The sequence below is a fragment of the Lathyrus oleraceus genome, chromosome 7 (genome assembly GCF_024323335.1).
Source record: "Lathyrus oleraceus cultivar Zhongwan6 chromosome 7, CAAS_Psat_ZW6_1.0, whole genome shotgun sequence".
NCBI classification, from domain to species: domain Eukaryota; kingdom Viridiplantae; phylum Streptophyta; class Magnoliopsida; order Fabales; family Fabaceae; genus Lathyrus; species Lathyrus oleraceus.
This window is the reverse complement of record NC_066585.1, coordinates 167,272,160-167,299,161: the sequence shown is the minus strand read 5'-3', so window position 1 is coordinate 167,299,161 and position 27,002 is coordinate 167,272,160. Positions and strand designations below refer to the sequence as shown.

Here is a 27,002-nt window from a genome sequence, read left to right as displayed (position 1 = left end):
TAAACAGAAACTGAAAGATTTTTTTAAAATTTTCACTCAGTTTTGACGAGCTTTCAATTATTTCCTCTGAATCACTCATCTTCCATGTCATCTTGCTCTTCCTCCTCTTCACCACTTCCTTCTTCATCTTGCTCTTCATCACTTCCTCCTTCACCTTTCTCTTCCTCGCTACTCCCTTCATCTTCATTTTGTTCTTGGTGTTCCACTCCTGCTGCAGTTGTCCCCTTCGGAAAGGTTGGTCTGGCCCAGGCCAAGTAATGTGTATTTGGAAAGCATCCGGGTTCATGAACTGAAATGCTCCCTCCGGTGGTCCACCATTATGCAGTTGAAGATTGTATAAATATTATTGCACATACGAAATAGCTCTATGATTGGATGTATTCTGATGCCAAATGTGATTGGTAGTTGTCCGCATCCATTCTTCGAAACCAAGTCCTGAGTCGAGGGTAGCTTCATTCTCTTCTCGATTGTGAACTGATTTTGAATTGCAATACCTTGAAATGTATCTTTCAGCTACCACACCTGAAATTACTTCATGAACTTGATTAGGAATATATATTTTAGCTTTTTTATTGAGTCACATGATCAATCTAGGAAAAGCAAATGGGAAATTGGATTTGCCTCTTGGTTTTGTACCGCTTTCTTCTATTTCCTTGATCTCATTTGCAATGATTCGAACAACATCAATTTCCCTACCATAAACAATATAGTAAAGTAAGTAAAAACTTTCTACCAAAATAATGGATGTGTGACTACGCGGCCCAATGTTGTACAACATTAGTGTCAAAGCTACTTGAGCTATAGTGCTCATGTCTTCTTTCTGATTTTTGTTGGGACTCCAACATCATTTTTCACAACAATTCTTCCCCTTTGCAAAATAGCTTGAGAGATCCTACCAATGTTCCATGAACCTCGTTGCATCCTCCTGGAGTAAGCGTTTGTTTCCCCTTCTTCAAGATTGAGAGGTCTGCCCAAATATTCATTGATGGAATTCCTATAAAAATCAATTACTTTCCCTCAGGCAAAAGTAGTGAACGGATATTCTATGCCTTCCAAAGGGAGAGCTTTGAAATAAAACTCCTTTATGATTTCAAAATTCATATTTGTTGAGGGGTTTGTCAATTTTTCCCAACTTCTGTCAGTAATGATATCAACACAGTCACAAAAACATCCCTCTAAATGAATGTCGAACCTTCTTTCTTCCCAGATCTTTCGATTGGCTAGCTCTCTAAATCGTGCCTATCGCAAAACACCTAAAAACCTATTCTCATCAAATCGCAACTGTCTCCTAGAGGTTCCTTCCGCGGTCTTTTGTTTCTTGGTGATAATTTCCCTTTTTGGAGTCATTTATGCATAAAACACAACATTCTTCCAATTTTCAAAACACTAGGTATAGACAAATTACACCATAAAACATAAAAATATACAGACCAAGGCGCTCTTCCCAGATTTCCTGCACAAGGCGCATATGTGCTTCAGGTGCGCCATGGCACTGCGTAGCGCCCCTGGTTGTGTTCAATTTTTTTTCATAAATCTTGTAGTTCTAAATTTTGATTGTGTTAAGCTCATACAAGAACTCCTAAAAAACTTCGAGTAGATGACATGCAATTTTGGGTTACCACAATATTTTGTAATGATTCTCTAACAACAAATTTACTTTGAAATAATTATAAAAGTGGGAAGCAATTGACATACCTTATTCCTTGATGAAAATGGAAAACAAAACCCAAAAAGATCACTGTTGATGCAGATGGAAAAACCAGAAGGTGTGTGATATGAAATGTTATGAAAATGCAAAGTGGATGCTAGGGTTATATTGAATAAGAGCAAAACTTTACAACCACATTGAGTTATTATGACAATAAATTGGTGGTTGGAAACTGAAAAGTAGTTTAATGCACATGGGGGTTGGTTCCAAGCATTTAAAAAGTCATTAAATAATGGTAGGTGGCCATCTGGTTTTTGCGCAGGACACGGGAAATCTGCGCAGGGCACCCTCGACCATAATCTCCCCTATTGTGCAGCGCGTCCCTGCACTTTGCTCAGGTTTACGGGGCTCTACGTAAAAACCAGATTTTCCCAATTTTTTCATTTTTCTCAAAGGTGTGAAATGAAAGTTTTAAAAATGAATGCTTAAATAAAATGTATATAAATATAAAAGATAAACTTGAAAATTGGGTTGCTTCCCAATAAGCGCTTGCTTAACGTCTTTAGCTTGATGCACGTTGTGCTTTACGAGTCGTGCAAAGGAATCATTGTGGTTGGGCGGTCAACATCCCCACCTAGATACAACTTCAATCTTTGGCCATTGATAGTCCATGTTGCCTTATAAATTGGATCTTCTAACTCAATTGCACCATAAGGCTTAACATTCTTGATTTTAAATGGCCCATACCACTTTGATTTAAATTTTCCCGGAAACAACCTTAAACGAGAATTAAAGAGGAGCACCATTTGTCCAATTTTGAAGTCCTTTTGAAGGATTTTGTTGTCATGATACCTTTTCACTTTTTCCTTGTAGAGATTTGAGGATTCATATGCTTGAAACCATAGTTCATAAATCTCATGTAACTATAACTTTCTCTTCATGCCGACTTGCTGCTGATCAAAAATCAGAAATTTTAATGCCCAAAAGGCCTTGTGTTCCAGTTCCACTGATAAATGACATGCCTTACCGTACACCATTCGAAAAGGTGTGATGCCTATAGGTGACTTGTAGGTAGTACGGTAAGCCCATAGTGCCTCATCAAGTTTCAACGACCAATCTTTTCATGACGCGGCGACATTTTTCTCCAAAATTCTTTTGATTCCGCGATTGGACACTCTTCTTGACCATTGGTTTACGGGTGATATGGTGTTGCCACTTTATGTTTGACACTATAATGTTCAAGAACCTTAGTTAGCCGTGCATTACAAAAATGTGATCCACTGTCACTAATCAACACCCGTGGTGTTCCAAACCTTGTGAAAATGTTTCTCTTCAAGAACTTGACCACTATTTTGTTGTCATCTTTTGGTGATGCTATTGCTTCCACCCATTTAGATATATAATCCATTGCCACCAATATGTATTCATTTGCAAATGACGAAGGAAAAGGTCCGACGAAATCAATACCCAGTAAATCAAAAACTTCAACTTCTAACATGTTTTATAAGGGCATTTCATTTTGTTTGGAAATTCCTCCATCTCTTTGATAGTTATCACAATTCTTGGCATGTTCATATGTATCCTTGAATAACGAAGGCCAGTAGAATCCTACTTGTAAGACCTTCGTAGCTGTCCTTTCTCCACTGTAATGACCGGCGTAGGGTGAATTATGGAAATGCCATGTGATTCTTCTGGATTCTTCCTTAGTGATACATCTTCTCAACAACCCGCCAGCCCCTATTTTGAACAAGTACGAGTCATCCCACACAATGGGTAACATCATGTAAAAACTTCTTCTTTTGTTGCCAATTGAAATCTTCAGGAATCACACCAGAAGCCTTGTAATTTTCGAGATCCGCAAACCAAGGTCTTTTTTGGATCATGAGAACTTCTCGTTTGGAAACTCTTCAAGTACTTCCCTTTTGTGCTTGGTGATCCTAGGATTCACTAGCCTTGATAGATGATCTGCTACTAGATTTTCCTTTCTTTTGTTGTCATGAATTTCTAGATTGAATTCTTGTAGCAGAAGCATCCATCTGATTATTCTAGGCTTGAAATCCTCTTTGGTGATCAAGTATTTGATCACTACATGGTCAGTATAACAAACAATCTTTGAACCTATGAGGTAAGACCAATTTTTTTTCTAATGCATACACTATGGGAAGCAATTATTTTTCCGTAGTCGTATGGTTAACTTGCGCATCATTCAGAACTTTTCTTACATAATGTATAGCATGAAAAACCTTGGTCTTCTCTTGCCTAGAACAACACCAACCATATAATCACTCGCATCGCACATGAGTTCAAAATCGAGTGTCCAATCGAGTGCAGTGATTATGGGTGCAATGATCAGTTTTTCCTTTAAATTATTAAAAGCTAGTAAACAATTATTATCAAAAGTAAATAACATGTCCTTGTTAAGTAGGTTACTCAATGGCTTTGCAATTTTGGAAAAATCCTTAATGAACCTCCGGTAAAACCCGACATGGCCAAGAAAACTCCTAATTCATTTGACATTGGTTGGTGGGGGAAGCTTCTCAATCACATCCACTTTGGCTTTGTCTACTTCAATCTCTTTTGCTGAAATCTTGTGCCCAAGTATGATGCCTTCTGTAACCATAAAATTACACTTCTCACAATTCAACACCAAATTTGTTTCCACACACCGCTTCAGTACAGTGTCCAAGTTGTTCAAGCAGAATTCGAATGATTCACCAAAACGGAAAAATCATCCATGAATACCTCAATGCGTTTTTCAATCAAATTTGAAAAAATGGCTTACATACAGCGTTGAAACGTTCCAGGTGCATTACACAGGCCAAACGACATACGTCTATATGCAAATACATCAAAAAGACAAGTGAAGGTTATTTTCTCATGATCTTCTGGATTCACGGTGATTTGATTGTATCTTGAGTATCCGTCCAAGAAGCAATATAATTGTTTCCCCAAAAATCTTTCTAATATTTGGTCCATGAATGACAACGAGAAGTGATCTTTCCTTGTTGCTTGATTAAGCCTTCTATAATCGATGCACATCCTTCATCTTGTCATGGTCCTTGTTGGAATTAACTCATTTTTGTCATTTGTAATTATCGTCATTCCCCCCTTCTTTAGAACAACTTGAACTGGAATCACCCACACACTATTCGAGATGGGATAGATCATGCCAACTTCTAGCAACTTCACAAATCCTTTCCACACCACTTCTTTCATTGTTGGGTTTAAACGCCGCCGAGGTTGAGCGATTGGTTTAAAATGTTCTCCCATCATGATTTTGTGCATACAATGTGACAGACTAATCCCCTTCAAATCTGAACCTAACAGTTTGCTTTTTGATTTTCCTTAAGGACTTGAATAAGTTTCGTCTCTTCATGGTTGGACAAGGAATTACTTATGATGACAGATTTGTTGCCTCCTCCCTCAAGAAATACATATTTCAAGTGATCAAACTAATTATTAGACCCTACTAAAACCCACCCCTACTTAATCAAACTCCATATAAGGTGTGAATAAGTCGGATTTCACCAAATTCCTACTCAAGAGTGAAAAATCCCAAGAGTCCTCCTGATGAGATATGGATACCTCATTCACGGAACTCAATAGCGAGTCCAAGAGGTTTTGTTCCCAAACTAAAAAACCCTCTTCTCCACGTTGGATCTCAGACCAAACATCATTCATCCTAATCCATATTCAAACTTCGAACGCTTTTTTCTGTACCTAAATCTATAAAAGCATCTAGAGGTGCACTCTCGACCTAATGATTAGACCAAAAAAAAATTATTGAAATGTCGTTACCCAAAACTTTACACACTCATTAAGAGAACCAATTTAATAAAAATTCAATAGTGGGCCAAAGAAGGGAAATGTATTTTCACCAAGTAGAAGACGAATGGGGTTGTTCCAGCCAAACACCCAAAAAAGTCTATTATATAATCAAACACTATAATTATATATTATACAAGGAATCTTCTAAGTCCATGGGAATATCAAATCACCTGAGAATAGTCTTCAACACAAAATTATCCACCGAAGAATGAGCCACAAAAATACTAAAGATGAGAGACAACATTTTGAAAGGTTACAACCTTGAACCTAGTAAAACATCTCGAGATCTTCCACCAGCCTTAGTAATACTTTAGGTCCCTTAACACCAATAATAAAAGAAAGGGAGAAATAGAGTTTTATGCTTAATCCCTTGATAAATATTTACCTTCTTAGTAGGGTATACATCAACTAAGATAGAAAGACTCTTGAAAATCACTCTGACACAAAACTATATAGGCTACCTTACTTAAAGTCCATAAGTAAGAAAGATAGTCCACCATAGGGATAAGCATAATGAAATAAGACAAAATACTCTTAGAGAAGATCAAATTCAAATATAATTGGTAAAACATCACCCCTTAATAGAAACTATACATTTTTTTTTAAAATAAGTTTAAATATAAACCATCCAGAGCAAGACTCTTATTACTGCCACAACTGCATTAAATTCTAGAATAGTGAATGATTCAAAAACCAGTATGTTATTTTCTACAAAAAATTCCAACAAAACAAACATCATATAAAGGGTCAGTTTGTTTTAGTTTTAAAAAAATGAATTTTTTCTTTATATTTTTGAAAATGGATTTTACAAAAATATTTTTCAAAATATTAAAAGCTTTTCTATATTTATTTTTTATAAATTAAAAGATTGAATTGTTCATTATATAACATAAATATACATTATTGAAGATCAAAACATAGTCAAAATCACAATTTTTTCAAAAAGTTATATCTTAAAAATGATTTTTATGAAAAACTATTTGAAATAGCTTTAAAATTAAGTAATTTTTTAAAATTTTGATATCCAAAAAAAGTTTCGATAAAATGATGAAATACCTAAAATAATATTTTAAGAATAACTATTCAAACCAATTTTTCATTTGAAACTTTTATGAAAAGTTTCTTTGTAAATTTTTTTTACACTAAAATATGTAACACTATAAAAATCATTTTTAAAAAAAGCCAAAACAAACGGGTCAAAATTTGAACCATTTGTCCTTATTTTAGACTAATTCTCTATGAAAAACCCTAATAATCTCCTTCCCGACCCCACCAACATCTTCCAACCACTCATCCCGAATATGGAACTTTGATATTAAACTCATAGGTTGGCGCCTCTTCATGTAAGCATGGAAATAACCTATATTCAAATCCCCATTTTCAACCACCTAGAGAGAGAATATTATATATATAAAGAGAGAGAGATCATGAGTAATTTCTAAGATTCACCAAGTAGTGATACGGGGATCTAGGGAGATTAAATGAGTTGTTGGCTTCTACTTTTCATCAGACGACGTAACACAATCTAAGTGACTCTTCACACAACAATAGTTCTTTTACAAGGTTAACAACCTACAACTTAAAATCCCCAAAGAATGAATTGAAATACCCTATAAACACCAACTTTATCCCCGAACGAGCCTTTGGATTTAACCAAGAGATTACAAAGCATTTGTTTACCAACTAAGTAACATTTAGAGTATATATTGACAACAAAGCGCTAGGCGTAAAAATCCCCCTAGAAAAATATACTAACCATGGGAAATAAATGCATTACTTTCACCTTATACTAGATAGAAAAGTGACCCCTCACTATTCCCTACTCTTGGATTAAAGGTTCCCTTCACAACCACAATTTTAGTCTCTCATATCACCAGATATTTAACATAATTTGACACTACCAAATACCTAATATTCCCTTCTAGACCCTTCCTCTCCTAACCTATAATATTTATCATCTAAATGATCATTAATAACCCTCTGAAGACTCAAGGTTTCTTTTCCTAAGGCACCATTTTTCTCTATATCTATCAGCCTAATCACCTCAAAATACCATCCTTGGGAAAAGGAAATCCAAATCGTAGAGAGAAATAAAGGGTCACTCACTTGTTTGAGTGCTTATAAGGGTAACTCCTTTGCGAGAGAAAACAACATCTCTCATCGGGAGGTGAATGGTGGTTGTCGACGATGGGAATTTGCTTAAAATTGTCTATTCTACTTTTAATGTGTAAGTTTATGGATATATCCTCTCAAATGGTGTATAGCTTCCATCATTGTAATCCACAATGAATGGATACCTTGTCTCACCGATTGAACACTCATCTGAGACAAATGTTTTGAGTATGATCCATAGTTGGGTTATTTTCTAGCTCTATTTGGGTCTTGAAACCTAGATTGTCAATGGTAGGTGCGCTACTGGAATGTTTGTTATAGAATGAAGGAAAAGAGAATATCTTATAACAAAATTCTTACTAACGCTGCCATCGATTCGATCTGGACCTAATATATTTTATTGTTAGATTCAACTTGAACACGATGACACTATATAGTATAGTAGTGTTTCCTTTTATAGTTTCCTTGATGCGGAAAATAAGGGGGGCTATACCGACAATCACTTTGACGCCCATGTCAATAACTCTATAAGGCTTGGTTTCAAGTTTTAGGGTGTATATACTTTGATTATGTTGTTTTTCCCTCTTTATAGACGGGTTCTAGGTTTTTTTTTAGTACAAACCATTATTCTTATGAAAGCTAACATAATATTACTTATTAAGTTATCTAAAAATCTCTATTTAATCATGTATCTTGATTGGATGTATTCATAGAACAAAATATTCTAAGTTCCTAGGATTTTGTACCTCTTCTTTCATAAGTTGTATTTCCTCGTTATTCTCAATCTCATAGTCCACCATATTCATCGTTGGGCTAAATTATCTTTAATATTATTAAAAGAATTTTGTTATTGTATAGTTTAGTAGAGATAACCCACTACAAGTGAAGTGAAAATCCCGTGACAAAAAAAGGGAATTATGACGTGAATATCACGTGGCTACGTGTTTTTATTATTAAAAAATTGAGACCGCTGCATGCATATGAGAAATACATAAAAAAAATTTAAACAAAATGTTGTGACGTGTTAATCACATCGCAACTTTAAAAATAAAATAAAAAAGTAAATGAAGTCAGACGTGTACAAATTAGCACATGGGAAAGATAAAAAATGATTTTAAACAAAATGTTGCAACGTGGTAATCACGTCACAATTTTAAAAGTAAAATAAATTAAGTGAAAGAAGTTAGGTGTGCACAGTTAGTAGGTGGGAGAGATTTGACAATTTCAAAATTTTAGTTGTGACGTGAATATCACTTCACAACTTTGTGAATTGATTTTCATTTCACAACTTTACCACGTGATAATCACGTCGCAAGTCACTGTCCCCTTATCTATCATCCTTATTACTCTGAATTATAGCAGTTAAAATTGGAAAACGTGTTATGAAGTGATTCTATACTTCTATACTTCATAATCAAGAAAAAGTGATTCTATACTTCAATGAATGTAAGAAAGTTCAATGAATACATAATGTGTATCAGGTATAACACATTGTATGATTTCAATGACTGAACTTAACGTACCAATCTCAAGAATCCGTTAAATCATCTAAGACTATGTCGTTCAACTCAAATTCATCCTAGCACAACTTATTTGACTTAAAAATATGAATAAAATTATAGGACAACAATTTCATGATATAGAATCAACAATTCAAGGGTGTGATTCTTACATAAAAAATGCACACATTTATGATTTGAATCCCCGTCTTCTTTTATTTTATTTTTATTAATATATTTTAGGTTTTGTGTTGTTGATAAATGAATCAATTATTAAATTGCTCCTTATTTCTGTAAGATGAATCAATTATTAAACTACTCCTTATTTCCGTAAGATGCTCCATAGCACATCACTATGCTAATATTTTGATTTGGTCTTTGTCTATGCCAAAAAAAAATTCAATTTGTTCACTCTGCGGTCTATATAATTCGGTCTATATAATTTAAGGGTGTTAAAATGTGACGCTTTAATCACCATTAAGGGTTGCAAAACATATTGTCCATCCCGCTTCGTCCCACGTTAAGCTCGCAAAAATAGGAGTCGGGTTGACAAACCCGCCAAATAAGATTGGACTTAAGAATCTAACCTGCTCTATCAAGGTGGTGGGTTGGCAGACTGCAGGCTTATCCGCTTATTTGTTCATTTATTTATTTTTTATTTCTTTAGTAGAATAAGAGACTTATTTTTATGTTTTAATTAGATTTTTCACTTTTTTTTAGAATAGTTTTTAATAAAGTATCTTTTCAACAAATTTTATTTTAAAAATATTACATATATTCACAAATAAATATATAAAGTAGAATCCTCAACATGTATTCCAAACCTACAATTCAAGTATTAATTTTTAACCAACTAAAATAAATATTTTGAGTGTTTGATAATTAGGCTGGCGAGCGGGTGGGTCAACCCACTTCTTTTTTTTACGGGTTTAAGGTGGAACAGACTTAAAACGAAGCGGATTGAACGGGTAGACGAACAAAAAATCTCAATCCAATCCGTCATTTATTGGCGAATGCACGGACCATCCTGGTGGACCACGACTCGTTTTATCACCCCTAATCACCATGTGATTTATAACTCCATCGTCAAATTGATCATCTTTTTATAAACTTCTCTCCATTATTTTATGGTCTCTATTAATATTTCAAATTAATCACTTGATTATGTCAAATATTTGAATCATTTTTCACGAGGGAATATTGTTTGAGGAAATTTAAAATATTTTGGACAAAATTCCTTATTTTGGTGTGAAACGGAAATAATTATTAAAATTGTCAAAATTGAATCTAAAGATTTTGAAAAGACATATATAATCAAAAAAATTCAAAATTTTCCCTTACTCCATAAAATTTGAATGTCAAATTCAATATTACTATTTTAAAATTTATAAGTTGGTCTTCATTTTTTCTAAAATTTTAAGATTAACCTCTAAAATTTTCAAAAAAAACTGCAAATTGATCCTTAAAATCTTACAAATTAATCACTTTAAATTTTAGAATTGTAAATTGATCCTTATTTTTAAAATTTAAATTTTGGCTCAAAAACCTTAAAATTTATTAAAATGACCCAAAAAATCTAACAATAAATTTTCTTTATATACTCCATAAAAAATCTAAACATAAATGAATTTTAATTAAATTATTTGAATTGTTTAGAATTCTAATTACTACATCCAAACATTAATCAGTGTCATTTAACTTAGTAAACACCAATAAATTATTACTAACATATGAATCAAATTGAGAAACGTTTGACAATGACAGTGACAATGACTTAGATTAAATTGAAATATTAATAGAGTTTAGGCCATGATTAAGAACGTCGTGTCGATACAAAGACCAATTTAATAGTTGACATGGATGAATTGTTTGGTGTCCAACTAACTTTGTAGTTAGACCTTTGAGTGAAAATAATAGTAGGAAATCTAAAGGAAAAACCGAAAGACTAACAAAAAAAACTATTTATCAATGTTTCATTTATTCAATATAGACAATCAAACATGAATTCATTGAAAATATAAGAAGATTTGGCATAACTTGCAAATGACATTTATTTTTATTGGTTCAACATGAAGTATGAAGTATACGACAAACTAGTTAATCCTAACTAGCCTTTTTCCGCCAAAACCCACAATGAACATAAATGAGTAGCTGCTCAAATGATAAGACAAGAGTTAAAATCCAAATTATTCCTTGATAGAAAAACAAGAAACCTATTTCATATTTAAAAATTAAAAATTACTAACTTCATCGTCAAAAATTTCAAATGACTGTCAAATTAGGCAACATTAACATCATGTTAAACAACATTTTAATCTCAATCGAACACTAATTCGACAGACACTAATATTTTCGATGATCAAATTAGTACATTTCAATTTTAAAATTTGTTTCTCTCAGAGACTCGTTTAAATTTTCACACGTAAAACAATTAATTAAAATTTTCAAACATGATTTAGATATTCAAATCCAAACCACTACAATGTGCAAGTAATTTAGTTAACCCAAAAGTGATAGCCATAGCCATCCATCCACCAAGAAGAAACCTAACAGAAGCTTTCATCTTTGGTGTCTTACCAAGCACGGCACCAACTCTTCCAAAAACCACCAAAGCAAAACTTGATATTGCAATCATCACAATAACCCTAATCTTATAATCACTTATAAATGAACCACAAAGCAAAGGAACCAAACCGCCAATCGAAAACGAAAACGCAGAAGCCGAAGCAGCTTGCATTGGATTAGGCAACGATTTCCTCTTCTCCAACTCATTCTCCAGCTTTTTCTCTGATCTATCACTTGTTCCTATCTCTCTCATCATTTGACCTACTTCAACTTCATATTGTGTGTAAACAGAAACAAACTCTCCTATTCCCATACCACATGCTCCGGCGACTAACCCTGCGAAACCGGCTACCAACATTGCTGTGATGTCCTTTTTAACAGCGCCGACGCCCATCATTAGTGACGCAACGGAAACTAATCCGTCGTTAGCTCCTAATACCGCGGCGCGAAGCCATTGCGCCCGTTGCCAATAATTAATATCAGTGTTGTTGCTGTTGTTAGTTTCAGTGACCTGGATTATTTTTTTTCCATCTATTTCTTTTGGGGGATTTGGATTCGTGACTACATGGTTGAGTGATTCAGAATCGCAGATTGTACTAACAGCCATTGGTAACAACAGGAAGAACAAAAGAGAAGAAAAATAAGGTAAAGTTTGAACAAATGAATAGAAGTTCAATTCTGAGAGATAAATCATGAATGCGTGATTGATCTGTTTATATTAAATTGTGCATTAGACTAAAATGAAAATATATTATTTGGATGTTTGGAAAGGGCAAAAGATTTTTTTTTATAATCTGATTTATTTGATTAATTTTTGTATAATGGAATAAGTTTGATTAATTTTCATTGTATAAAAATAAATTAAGTTATACTAAGGACAAATTGAATCTCATGTAGTACAATCTCTATAAAAATAATAAATATTTTCGTCAATGACCTTTCATTACTGTTAAGATTATATATAGTATACATAGGTCATTGTGAATGGACAAAAAATGGTAAATTTATTAAATTGTGAATGGTCGAAAAATGTTAAAATTGTACTGCACTTTAATTAAATTTATTTTTATTGAAAGAAAGGGCATTGAAAATTTTACATTAGAATAATATACTATGTGAAACATTGGAGATCGACGTGGATTTCTACAGAATGTCCTCATTGAGGGCAATGGTATATAAAGTTCAAAATAATAATTTCGTTATGCGGTCGGACTGAGGATTAATATGAAGTCCAAGGAGACATAAGGGTATATTCTAATGGAAAACTAAAATTCCGAGTTAATTGGAGTTGACTTGGGTTATACTACTTTACAGTAAAAAAAACAGAAGTCACTAAAATTTCTACTAAATTTCTTTTGTCATAATTTTGCCATGTTATTCTATTTCAGGATACTTTTTTAATAATGAAAATAGAATAATTAATAATTAATAAAATATAAAAAGCAATAATTAATAAAAATATTTTTAAATAATAATTATAACTAAAAAATAATAAAAAAATAAAAAAAATAAAACTATTAAAATTATATCCATTAAAAATACTCATTAACCACGTCATATTTACGCCATAAATATAAATAATAATAAAAAATTAATTATCGCTAAATAATTCGTCTTCATCTTCATCTTTCTCATTTAATGTTTCTTGGCTACCAACTCCTCCATTTTTATGAGACTCATGATTTCTACCCAATGAACCATGGTTCGTTTGTGAGAACAATAATTCTCGCATTTTCTCCTCCATCTCATATTGTTTTTTCTTCATTTCCTCAATTCCGGCCTTTAGTGTCATGTGCCGCGTCTCAGGTCTTGCCTCATCTAGAGCCAGTTGTCTCACTTTTTCCATCATTTCGGGTATCAATTTTGGTGGACGTAACATTTCTTCCCCATCTACAAGTCTTTAAAATAAATTTCTATCCCCTTTTTTGTAGTTGTCGGAAAAATGTCCAACACCAAAAGAAACACCCATTAGATTCCTTCCCGCCATTTGCTAAACTTCAAATATAAAGATCCACAATTGGATCAATCAGATTTAAACCAATCGAACTATACTGAGAATTTTCAACTAAAAATTGCGTGAGCAATCTCTGATACGCCTCCTACACATATATATAAAAAAATAAATTAAATATAGTTTAAATAATTTGGTTATACACAATAATTAAATAAAATAATAAAATATGAGCAACTTACTAATGTTTTTTTGGAACGGTCGTCAACAAACTCCCCTTTTATTTTGGTACAAATTTTCAAAAATAATTCATTATTACTTTGTGGGAGTCTCCTTATGTCCTTAGTCTAATTAAAATAATTAACTTTAATTTAAAATATATAACAAATTAAAATATAATTTTAAAAAACAGTTATAATTATCATCCGTTGATTATGTTCGTCGATACTAATACTTTCTACTGAATTAAGGCATCCCCCTACTACATTGCTCTTAATTTCTTTGCATTTTCTGATTTTCTCTTAAAATTATTCGTATTCTAATAGACAAGAAGTACTTCAAATACTTTCTTTGTTATCAAGTTAGGATGAATTTGTTGTTCTTCCCAATGTAGTCTAGCACGCCTAAACATGTCAGATAATCGAACTGTTGTTCTGCCTCAATTTTTTTAATCTTATATTTATCCATTATGTTCCACGTATACCTTCCCTGCAATGTTGTATGACATTCAACTAATTGTTAAATAATTATAACAAATAAATAATTAAAATAACATAACTTAAAAAAAATCATTATACCTTAAATTTATCGAATCATTCATCTTTCTCCTCCGAGGTAAGCTCTCCAAAAGTCTTCCAAGATTTTTTATACATTAGTTGAATGCCTTGATTTATACATTTGACAGCAGGTCGACTCAACGCAAAACTAAACAACAAAAAATTGAATAAGTGTTAAATCTAAAAATGGCAACATATATAGTTAAATCAAAATTATAAATAAGAAACTTACGAGGTTCCCTCGGGCTGAATAAAATGTCTTCCATCAAACATCAAATACCAAGTGGAATTTGCAGCCAGATTTTCCTGCTCCTCGTGATTCTCATGATCCTCCAAAATAGGGTCATCCTGCTTCTCACGCGCAGGTATATGTGTGGGATGTGGGGTGCGGGAACCCCCTTAAGGCATGTATGATGAGGTTAAGTGTGTGGGATGTGGGGTGCATGGTCCCCCAGGCTGCATGAAGGATGATGATATATGTGTGGGATGTGGAAAACTAGATCCCCCAGGTTGCTGCATGAAGGAAGAAGTTACCTATGTAAGATGTAAAAAACTAGATCCCCTAGGTTCCTTCATGAAGAAAGAAGGTACATATGGAAAACTAGATCCAACATGTTGTTGCATGAAGGAAGGCTAATGCATGAAGGAAAAGGGTACTTGTGTGGGATGTGAAAAACTGGATCCATCAGATTGTCGTTGGTATGATAATGGCATATGCTCAAATGAGCTAATAAAATTTGAATTTCTAGATGGGACCATATGACAATTCATGGGAGGAGGATAGTAATGTCATAAAAGTTTGAGAAGTGTCCATAGACATGGAATCAACCTGACTCTATGGGAGGAAGAATACATGGATGAGGGAGGTGCCTTATGTACCCTTATCCTCGGGTGGTGTTGGGTCTTACCCTTACCCTTATCATGTTGGGGTGGCATTTTATCTATTTTGAGAGAATATACAATTAATAAATCAAATCAATATATACAAGCAATAAATCAACATAACACATTTTAATAAATCAACACATTACATACACATACAATACATTAAGTAAAATTACAAAAATGATCTATTCAAACTCTTCATGCTCTTCATCCATATTATTTTCATCATCTGATCCGATATTGTCCTCGGATCCAAACTCTTCATGCTCTTCATCCACATTATTATCTACCAACAATATAGCTGCATCAAATTAATGATCCTCAACCACTGTATCACACAAATTTATAATTTGTTCAACTTCAATCACATCATTAATTTGAGAAATTTCATCATATGAGTAAGCAATATCTTCTATTAGATAGTCAGTTTCAATATGATCCAATAGTTTTGTTTTGATTACAACACACCATCTTGGTTTACATGATTGAATTGAAGGATAAGGAACATAATAAACTTGCCAAAAATATATGACATTATGAAAGGATCATACTCTTTGTACCTTCGGTCCATTCAAATCTTAACAATTTTATATTTCTTAACTATTTTGGTGCCTCTGGTAGTTGGATCATACCAATTATATTAAATCAAGACAAAATTATTTTCCGAGTCCAAGTAATTATATATCAACTCGCAAATATGCATAACAACGCCATAGAAATTTTCTTCACCACCATCTGTAACTCCTTTTACAAATACATCACTATTTATGTTTTGTTTTTCATTCTGCCCATGTTTAAGTGTAAAATTTATATTCGTTCACAAAGTATGTGTGCCAAATCTCTCTGTTAAACTTATTAACATAACTCTAAAACTTATCAGAGATGCTCAAAGATAACTCTAAATATATAAAACTACCAATTAAACTATCATAACTCTAAACAACTCAAGACTACTCAATAACAACTTTAAACTCATCAAACAACCCCAAAAGTATGCTTCATATTAGTCACAAATCATATTCAAATAATCATTTAAAATATCAAACGGAGTCGGAATCAAGAAAATGAATATGTTTCGGAAATTTTATAGAGTATATTTTGAGAATATGATTTTTATTTCAGGACTTAATATACCAATCGGTTCAGTTTAATTAAACAACAAGAATTGGTACTCGTATCAAGCAGAATGTTTCTCCTGACTTCAAATGACACCAAAACTTATATTCTTATAAGAAAATTATGAAAAATTTCAGTTGAAAATATCATTAAACTCTCTTTCCAATGCACTTAACCACACCTCAATAGAAGTTACGAAACTCCAATTCTATTCATTTCAGTTCAGCCGTATTAGAATATTTCCTGCATAAACTCTAAAACAGAATGTCTGACTTCAAAATAATATGAAAAATTATACACTTATTATAAAATTATGAAACTCTCTAGTTTTAAATACCATTAAATTATTTTTATAATGCAATTGAAGGCATCCCAAAAAGACTTATAAAACTCAAGTTATGCCTGAAATAAGACGATCAATACTGTCCTGCATTTTTCTGCGATTCCCTTATGAAAATTTCATTCCTAAAACCAGTTTCTTAGACCCAAACTTCTCTCCACTCCAATATAAACATGAATTATCATAAAATCATATTATTCTCAAAACCTTCAAAATATCAACAATGATATAATCACGAAAACAACTCATAACATAATATTTAGCAAATATTAATACATGAATTGGATCATCAAATTCATCACATAATAACACATCTTCACCAATTTCAAAATTCAAAGCAATCAAACAACATCCTATTGGAGGATAAGGACTCCTCAATTCTATCCCTTATGCATATACCCGTTATAGAATTAAGTCTCCCCCTTACCTAATTATCCTAGCAGCGATTGAAAAATTCTTGCTTGATGTTCTTCTCTCCTAACCTCTTTGCCTTCTCTTTCTCAATCCATTGTTCTAACATTTTTGTCTTGTTTTCACGTACTTATAGAAAACTCTCTGCTGCCTTTTCATAATAACAAAAACCCTAAAATTGAATTTTTGCGTTCTACCCCCGCTTATTCACAAAATTCTCACTTTGTCATTTCTCGTCAAATTCTATTTACTCTTATTATTTTAATCCTAATAATAAAATAATAAGATATAATAATAATATACTTAGGGTGATTCTATTAATAATTATAATTATTATCCAACCTTAATCCTCTCTTACTCATTTCTCCCATCTATTTCTTACAATCCTACTTTTTGCCCAACTTCTCTATTTCTCATATTAAATTAAATAAATTATTAAATAATATTATTTTATTTATTAAATAATTCTAAAATAACTCCAATCAAGTTCTACTAACCTTTATTCACTCTTTCCACCCCCATCTTATGAACATACACATTCACCATCCCAAATTAAATTAATCAAAACTATATCTAATTAAATAAAAAATACGAGTAATTCTCAAATAATTCGAATATATAGAATAATCTAAATTAGGGTGTAACAACTCTCATCCACTTAAAGAATTTTTGCCCTCGAAAGTTACCTTAAATAAACAGATTCAGATATGACTCCCTCATATGACTCTCAATCTCTCAAGTCATGTTTCCACCAGCTGGTCCTCCTCAAGCTACCTTCATCAAGTTAATCTCGTTACCATGCAACAACTTCACTTTCTGATCCTCTACCCGCATGGGTGATACCTCAACAGCCAGATTATCTCTCACTTGCACATCATCCACTTAGATCACACGAGACAGATTCATAATGTATCTCCTTAACTGACACATGAAACACATCATAAATATTAACAAGCAATGGTGGTAAAGCAACCTGATAGGTCACTTCTCTTATCCTTTGCAAAATATGGTATGGACCGATGAAACGTGAAGTGAGATTTCGAGACTTCAATGCTCAACAAATACCAATTACCAGAGTAACTCTCAGAAACACATGCTCCACCTCTTGGAACTCAACTGCTTTCTTTCGCTTATTATGATAATTCTTTTGGATACTCTGCAAAGCTTCCCAGAAGGTCACCTATCCAAATACTACATCGAGTCAAACACGTTTAACTATGAAATTCTTATTTGTCAGGCTATCAAAAAGAAGATTCATCTTGTTGGTATATGTGGTATCAATTAATCTTTATAATTCTTCCTTCAATCATGCAGTCTCATACCTGCATAACCTCATGATCTCTCTCATTCCAATGTGAATTCGGTTTTTTCCTAGAAGTTGCTACGAGTGTCTCATTGTCATGCCTCGTGCACCGACAACCATTCCTTTGCCTTTGGGTGTTACATATAACCATTATCCGCCCTCTTCGGCGGGTGTTACACATTGGATCCATAAGTGCATGGGTTTTTTTCTTCAGAAATGGAATAGGGAATTATTATCTAAGATTTGAAGATTTGAAGCATTTCCTCTTGATTTGGTGGTTTTGGGACATTCTCCTACCTCTCAACAAGAATGGAAGATTGAAGCTTGGTAGCTAAAGGAAGAGAATCTTTGGTCTCTTTGGTGAACTTCGTTTTGGAAGCCATTATTGGAAATAATAGTTTGAATGGTTTGAAGAGAAATAATTTTTGAAGAAGAATTTTCTAATAACATTGAGTGGAAAAGAGAAGAAGAGAGGAAGACGAGGTATTTATATTGAAAGGAAAGAAAACTCTTAAGTTTTTTACTTGACAAACAACGCGAAGTCTGATGACACATGCCATGGTTTTATAGGCGAAATCGAAATGATTTCGTACACCTAGCCATGCCACCCTAGGAAGACGAAACCATGATTGAGAGTTATGAGATGGTAGGAAAACACACGTTTTCAAGGTGATAGTTTATGGGAATATCATGATGTCCATGACGTCAGTCCACTAGGTGAAATAGCGGCAAAAAAGGTCAAAAACGCCCCTATCTCTTTTTATTCGAAAGAGGCCTTTTGGGGGGAAATTTGTTAGTTGGGACTTTTTACAAGGTCAAAAATCTCAGTGTAATGAGACGACATAGAGTTTAAATGGAAATTTGTCAACATGTTATGTTAAAGAAGTCGAAATCTCAAGATGAGAGATAAAAAATGGGACTTGGTATTTTTCATAAAAAATGAGTATTTTCTCTATCACTTCAGCGACATTGTTGCTCAGGATTTCGATGCCAGCAAGATGCGTCGACCAACAATAATTTTGGCGCGAAGAAGCGTTTGTTCAAAATGAGTAACTACTTCTTAGTCTTATTCCAAGAAACACGTGGAGGACATTCAAAAGCAAGAAGCGTGCAAAAATCTATGCGGCGGACACTGAGGAGGAGAACGTTACGAAAGAGTTATTTTACAGTTGAATAAATAGAAGTTCTAGTGTTAGGATTCGGGATGTTCATTTGATTTCACTACAAAAACTCAAAAAGACTCAAAATACCCAACATAGAGAGAAACAAATTTCACTAAGCAAATGTCTGAATCTTAAAATACAATTTCTATTCAAATACAAACATTTTTACTTCATTTTATTTTCTTTGCAAATCAGTTTCTATTCCTCTTTAAATTTCACTATCCATTTACATTTGCGTTTACATTCCTCTTTACAAATCTGTTTTTACACAAAAATATAAGAAAACTTTTAGTACTATGTCCTAGAATTATCTAATCGATCTTGTAAATAACCTTCAATAAAAGACCAACACTTTACCAAATTTTCCAGTAAACACTTATATTTTCTATACTCACTTTTACGTTATGTTATTTACTTTCCTAAACGAATTATAATTTTCTTCATCTTGTAGAAATTGCAAAAATCATTGGTGTTAGGATAACTATACTCACTACTTGTAGTTTTTGATGAAACATTTTATACAATTATTGCATAAAACTATTTAAGCTCACCTGTACTTCCTTAAATCTAGCTTAATGTTTCTCGATTTGAATATGTCGTATGTAAGGCATTTGAAAGTCCATCGTCTCAGACAGAGACTCTCTCTTCCTACTTGCTTCTTAGAAGAAACCTTGTTGCATAAATGAACAACAAATTATACTTTCGGTGAGGCCGTCAATAAAAGTTTGGAGACCTATCTTCGATCTTAATCCAACACCCAACCTCATCAGTAATTCACTAGCAACTCATCTTTTCACCCAGCGATTAAAGTGATCCCATTTTCAAACTTTGTACGGCTAACAAATTCCAACTGTCCATGACTATATTGAAGGGTTTTCCACCATATTATTTCTTAATATCACACTACATAACAAGAAACAAGTTCTTAAATTCTGATATAAGGAATTTTTGGTAAATCTTGGCTGGTATGCAATGGCACTACTATCAAATTTTGGAAGGTTGCCTGGTGTGGTAGCTCTCTCCTGCAGGATACCAACATGAAAACACTTGAAACTCACTTTATTAATTCTAAGTATACTGTCTCAAAGTTTCTTCAGCATGGAAGTTGGTCCATTCCTGCTAATTGGCTCAATATATTTCCTTTTCTCAGTCACAGTTTTCCCTCAACTACTTTCATGCCTCAACAAGGAAAATTTAATCTGGACGAACTCTACTAATAATGCCTAATCCCTCAAGGAAGATTATGTTCTCAAAACAGGTAACTTTTCCTCCCTCACTTCAATCACTTCCCTGACCAATTCCAACATTCTCAAATGTTTAAAAGTTAAAATCAATCCCCCTCAAGCTCCATTGATTAAGGAGGTCTTTTGGCACCCTCCCATCATCCATTGGACAAAGTTTAATTGTGACGATGCCCTCACCCATGACCCTCTTTTGTTGGCTGTGATGGTACTTTTAGAAACAGTAGAGGTAATTTTATGCTTGCCTTTACGGAGCCACTTGTTTAGAAATCCTCCTTACATGCTGAGTTTTATTCATTCCTCAGAGCCATTGAGGTTGCCAGAAATAAAGACCTTTTTCTCTTCACTTGAAAAAGAGATTTAACATCGGTTTCATATGAAACCGATATGCGAGCTAACGTAGAATGTTATAAAAATTTATCACTTTTCTACTTGATTTTAGATGTACCGGAAGAATTATTGTACTGCTACTAAGTTCGAATCCCACAACAACCCTTTCAGATTTTATTAAAAATATACAACTTTTTGTATTGGGATTAAAACTAACAAAGGTGATATATATATACCTTCATACACCTTCATACACCAAAATCACATTTAAAACCATCCTAAAAAATTCATCAATGTTCATCAACACCTTCAAAGAAGTTCAGTTCTATCATGGAAATTAACATTCATTTTCTCCATTTTCATTCATCTATAGTGAACCACCGTTTACGATGCACGCAGAAGAAGGTAGATGCATTGATGCAACTTCATCAGTAAGTTGTTCATTGTTAATTGAGCAATCATCAATGTTGTCATCATAGGTCAGAGCTTTCATTAGAAGATTTTTCAGATACTTCCTGGTTTTAAGTTTTGGATTTAAACAAAAAAATATTGTTCAGAAATAATATATAAAAGTTGAATCGTGTGTTTTCTATGCCATAAATAAATCATTTTCAAATTGAAATTCAAATCTCGCGACTAACACTCTTGAGATATCCAAAGAACACATAAAATTAATCATTTGTACTTGTTGACACTACTACGAAATACATATATAACCACGGTTGGTAGAAAGATTCTACTACGGATGGTGGTTCGTGGTAAGGTAGTTTGTGGTTGTATGTTTCCTCCTTACAAAAAAGACCGACTATCCGTGATAAAAATGTCGTACCGCGTAACATACCACTAAGGTTGTTTAAAACAACCGTAGTAAAATGTTGTGATCCGGGGTTCAATTTCGAGTGCCTGATTTTTTTTCTCCATATTTCAACACATTTTACAACGGTCCTAAAATCTAACCGTGGTGAAATACTTAGCGGATAATACATCCCCGCGATATTTGATTACATCCGTGGTGATATGTTTACTTGATTTTATTATAACTTATATGCAATGCTTATTTCACCATCTGCTCATTAAACATATAACATTTCAATCAAATTTTAAAAAATATAATATGATATATGAAGTTATATCTTGTTTCAACGCTTCTAGTTCTTCAACCACCATTTCCTTTACCTCTAGTTTATTTTGGAAAATATTATTTACTTTTCAAACAAAATTATAGGTGAAGGAAAGGACAATTTAAGAACTAGAAGCATTAAACCAAGTTCTAACTGTTAAAGAGAGAAATATGGATAATGGACTGAAGAAATCTTGTATAACATTGATAAGTGTAATTTATTTTTTAATATAACTTAATATCTCATATTATAATTTTATAATTCAATTCGGAAGATTATATATTCGGTAAGAGGCTGTAAAAACACTCAAACCACATACGATATAATAAAATAATCTTCTAGGACATGTTGACTGAGCATAATGAAGCTGCAATTTAGAAGGCATATCATTAAAAAACCATTAACATCAACATACATATACAACAAACCTTAAACAACATACAACATACAACAAACAACTTTTATTAACAACAACAAAATCATCAACCACATGCCATAAACAACATATAACATACAACTTTTAATACTTGTATCAACAACAGTAACATATCAACTCATAATTTTTTTTACGAACGTATCTTTTATTGAAAAGATTCATGGAGAATGAAGACGAAAAAATGAGCTACTTGTCTCATAATGACATCCACAATGAAAGGAGGATGGAGCTAAAGTGAGAGTTGCAAACTTATGTTAAATTTGAATGGATGTCATTCAAGGTCTTTCACACAAGTTTGAAGTTTTTATCGTAACTTTGTTCTCCTTATGTTTTTCTTCATAGTATGGGGTTTCTTATGATAATTTTGTTCATTCAACTTCCCTACATACAAGTCAAAATGTATTAGCATGACATTGTAATTATAACATGTTAAAAAAATTCACTTCTAATCCATACACTTCTATAATCCATAAATCAACAGTACTATCACTAATATAATCTCCATTAATGATTTCTTGAACATACACTTCTATAATCAATAAAAGCTCACTTTTATCCATTAACGCTTTTTTGGACAAACAACATTTTAACCAGATTTGGAAACCTAAAATATTGATCCAATAGAAAAAAAAACATAAACTTGTAACATAGCAAATACCATGAAAGAAACTTTGGAGAAATAAGAAGCCTTGTGAAGACTAACATGTAACGTAGCTATTTTCCAAGATTTGATGAGGTTAAATCACATGTCGTAAGTTTTGATGCAATAAAGATAACCCTTCAAATAAGACAAGTTCGATGCATGTGGATTTTCAAGGTCAAGAAAAATGAATTTGATGTTTCCATCTTGCATGTTTGTAAAAAACTGGTGTGGAAACATTCATAGAGATTAGGATAAGATGTGAGAGAGATGTTAGGGTTTTGCTTTGATAAAAACGGTTGTTATGCGTTGAAGCAAGATAACTTCTCTTTTATATATATATATATATATATATATATATATATATATATATATATATATATATATATATATATATATATATATATATATAATACCTTTCACCATGGTTGATAATAAAAATCAAAATGAAATGTACGTATTTTTCACAATGGCTTATAGTACTAACTGTGGTGATATAAAGATAAGCCCTTTTTGTAATTAAAAAATAGAAAGTTCTTGATGCTAGGATTTGAAGCCTATCACTCCAGGTACATTTCCCCATGGTTGATAATATATACCGTAGTGAAATGTCTTTTAGTAAAAAATCAAAAAACAAAATTCCCAAAAATGAGATATGTTTATGGTTAACTGAAGGACCATAGTAAAATGACGTTACGAAAGGTATATTTCGTAGTAGTATCATCAGAATACCTCTCAGAATAAGAGGAAACACATCCTGAACTCTCAGCTTTACTCGAACTCTTCTCGGAAGACTTCAGTTTCCATAACCATCTCTTTTTATCCGTCATTGCGTCTACCAATCCAACCTTAACATCAACACAAATTAACATTCATCTACACACATTAGTACAAAAATTGACCATAAAATCATTCAAAACCCAATGAAAAATCTTGTTATTCCAAAATGTTTAAATACTATATAAAGAGTTAAAGCATGAACAAACCCAAGTCTTCAACTTATTAAAGAACAAACAGAAACCCAGAAACAAAACACACTCCCTCTTCAACAATCTAAATGATTCATAAATCAACAGAAAAAATCCCCAAAAATTCAAAATTTCTAAAATAAAAAAGTTTAATTCAGCATTAGTCTTAACAATTTCCGAAGACACAAATTTTTCATCATCATTGTTATCATTTGGGCTACTTAAATAACTTTCCACATGTTCATAAACCTCATATTCGAATCTAAATGATGTTTTACAAATGGGGGATTCATACATTGACTGAAGACCCATTTTGAGATCTCTAAGATGAAGTGACTAAAGAATCAAATGGATAAAATTCATCTCTATGTTTACGAGCTTTTACGATTATTCTATTATCTGAAATAATTCGTAGAGTAGGTTTGGGTTTAGGATTAGAAATATGATTGGAATTCAGAAAAGGAGAAGGACGATGGATATAAATGGATTTGGCTGGTGTAGATGATGAAGAAGAGCCTAGGACTCTACCTTGGACTTTGAAATTTCCAAAGGATGAGGAGGGGAAAGGGTTGTTTCAAAACCAGATATAGATGGAAAATCAAGTGAAAACAATTCAGAACAAGTGTCATCAACCAACTCAGAGATCAATTCAATATGAAATATTGAATTCTACTCCAAGGGAAGTTTCATGGCATCGAAAATGTTAAATTTCGCGACAATGTCACCAAATTCCATGGACATGGTTCCATCATCAACATCAATGTTTGTTTTCTCCATTTTCATGAACGGTCTGCCCAAAATGATTGGTGATCTGCTTGAATTTTTTTCTCCATACATGTCCAAAATGTAAAAATCTCTAGGAAAAATAAAGTCATTAACTTGAAGAAGCACATCTTCCACTACTCCAATAGGGTGAGCATTGCTTCTGTTCGCCAGTTGAATGATTAAACATGTATGCTACAAAGGACCAAGATCAAGGTTATTATAAACAGAAGTAGGCATAACATTAATGCCCGCTCCCAAATCAAGCACACAATTTTTGAATTTACAATCCCCAATGGTACAAGGAATAGAAAAAGTTCTTGGATCCTTTCACTTTTGGGGTATGGCCTGATTGAGGACTAAAATGGTAACTTTTTCAAGTGAATGTTTAGGTTGGACAAGGGCTGAAATGTTTCGTCCCAAATTGACTCTCTCATTGCCCTTCAACCTCCTCTTGCTTGTGCATTAGCCTTTCAGAAAATTTTCATACTTTGGAACCTACTTAATCACATCAAGAAACAGAATATTTACTTCCACTTTTCTGAACACGTTTAAAATATCTCTCTCTGGGGATAGTTTTGTAACCTTTCCGGATCTTAAGTAAATTGCACTCACATTAGCATTAGGGCCTTTTGGATTCACAACTGTTTGGAAATGAAATTGGTTTGATCCTTGAGCTTGCTGCATGGAATTCATTGAAGTGGCAAGTTATCCAATATGTGTTTACAAAGTCTGAATACTGGAATTTGTTCCTTGCTGAAATTGGAGATTATTCATAACCATTTACTTGACAAGATCCTCTAATGAAGGCCCGGAAGGTGCAGAGGTGGAAGCTTGGGGAGTGGTATGTGGTTGTGGAAGGGGTATGACTAACTATTGTTGGATGGGCTGCTGGTTTCCGTATCGAAGGTTTGGATGGTTCATCCAATTGGGATGGTATTTGTTGGTGAGTAGGTCAGGAATGTTGTACCTTTTCTGATTGTTACTTTGGTTGAAAAAGTTAGTTGCATATGCTTGAGGCAACTCAGTGACCGACTCATATTGAAGAATGTGACATGTTTCGGTTGGATGTTCAGTAGAAATACAAATACCACACAACTTTGTTGTTTGAGATTTACTCACTGCCATTTGTTTGACTCAAGAAGTAAGCTCTTTAATTCTGGTTTCTAGAGCCTTGTTGGAAGAGGAAACTTGAATCTCATTCACACCTTTGGACCACAAAATTGTTTCTGGTTGTGAAATGTTGGAAGTTGAGTGACATGTTGTCAATCAAGGCTTTGGCAGTAACTGGAGTTTTATCAACAAGTGCTCAACCACTAGCAGCATGAATAATGTTTCTATCCATTGGTAATAATCCCTCATAGAAATACTGAATAAGCAGTTGTTCGGTAATATGATGCTAAGGGAAACTGGATACTAACAGTTTGAATCTCTCTCAATACTCAGCCAATGACTTATTTTCCTGTCTAATACCACATATTTCTTTTCTGATTAATGCAACTTTGGAGGCAGGAAAGTATCTCTCTAGGAAGACTTTCTTCAAATCATTCCAAGTTGTGACAGAATTCAGCTCAAGATAATATAATCAATCCTTGGCAGCACCCTGTAGTGAAAACGGGAAGGCTCTCAACTTAATGTGATATTCGGTGATTCCTTCAGGTCTCAATGGTGTAGATCAAACAACCTGAGATTCCTTAAGATGCTTATGTGGATCCTCACCTACAAGACCATTAAACATTCGCAACAAGTGTATTAAACTAGATTTCAACTCAAAAGGAACAATAATATTAGCATATTCAATACATAAACCATGTAATTTATATTGAGAGCAGCAAGTTGCCTTAGTGTTCTTTGGTCAACCATGTTATCAAAAACAAGTTCAAAATCAGAATCAAATAAGCTACGGA

The 27,002-nt window shown here is 33.1% G+C and overlaps 1 protein-coding gene across 1 annotated transcript; it reads right to left on the bottom strand.

The window, feature by feature from the left end:
* Positions 1–11,542: 11,542 nt before the first annotated feature.
* Positions 11,543–12,259, bottom strand: LOC127100765 (vacuolar iron transporter homolog 4). Its single transcript, XM_051038035.1, has one exon. The coding sequence runs from the start codon at positions 12,257–12,259 to the stop codon at positions 11,543–11,545; it is 717 nt and encodes a 238-aa protein (XP_050893992.1).
* Between the last annotated feature and the right edge of the window lie 14,743 nt (positions 12,260–27,002).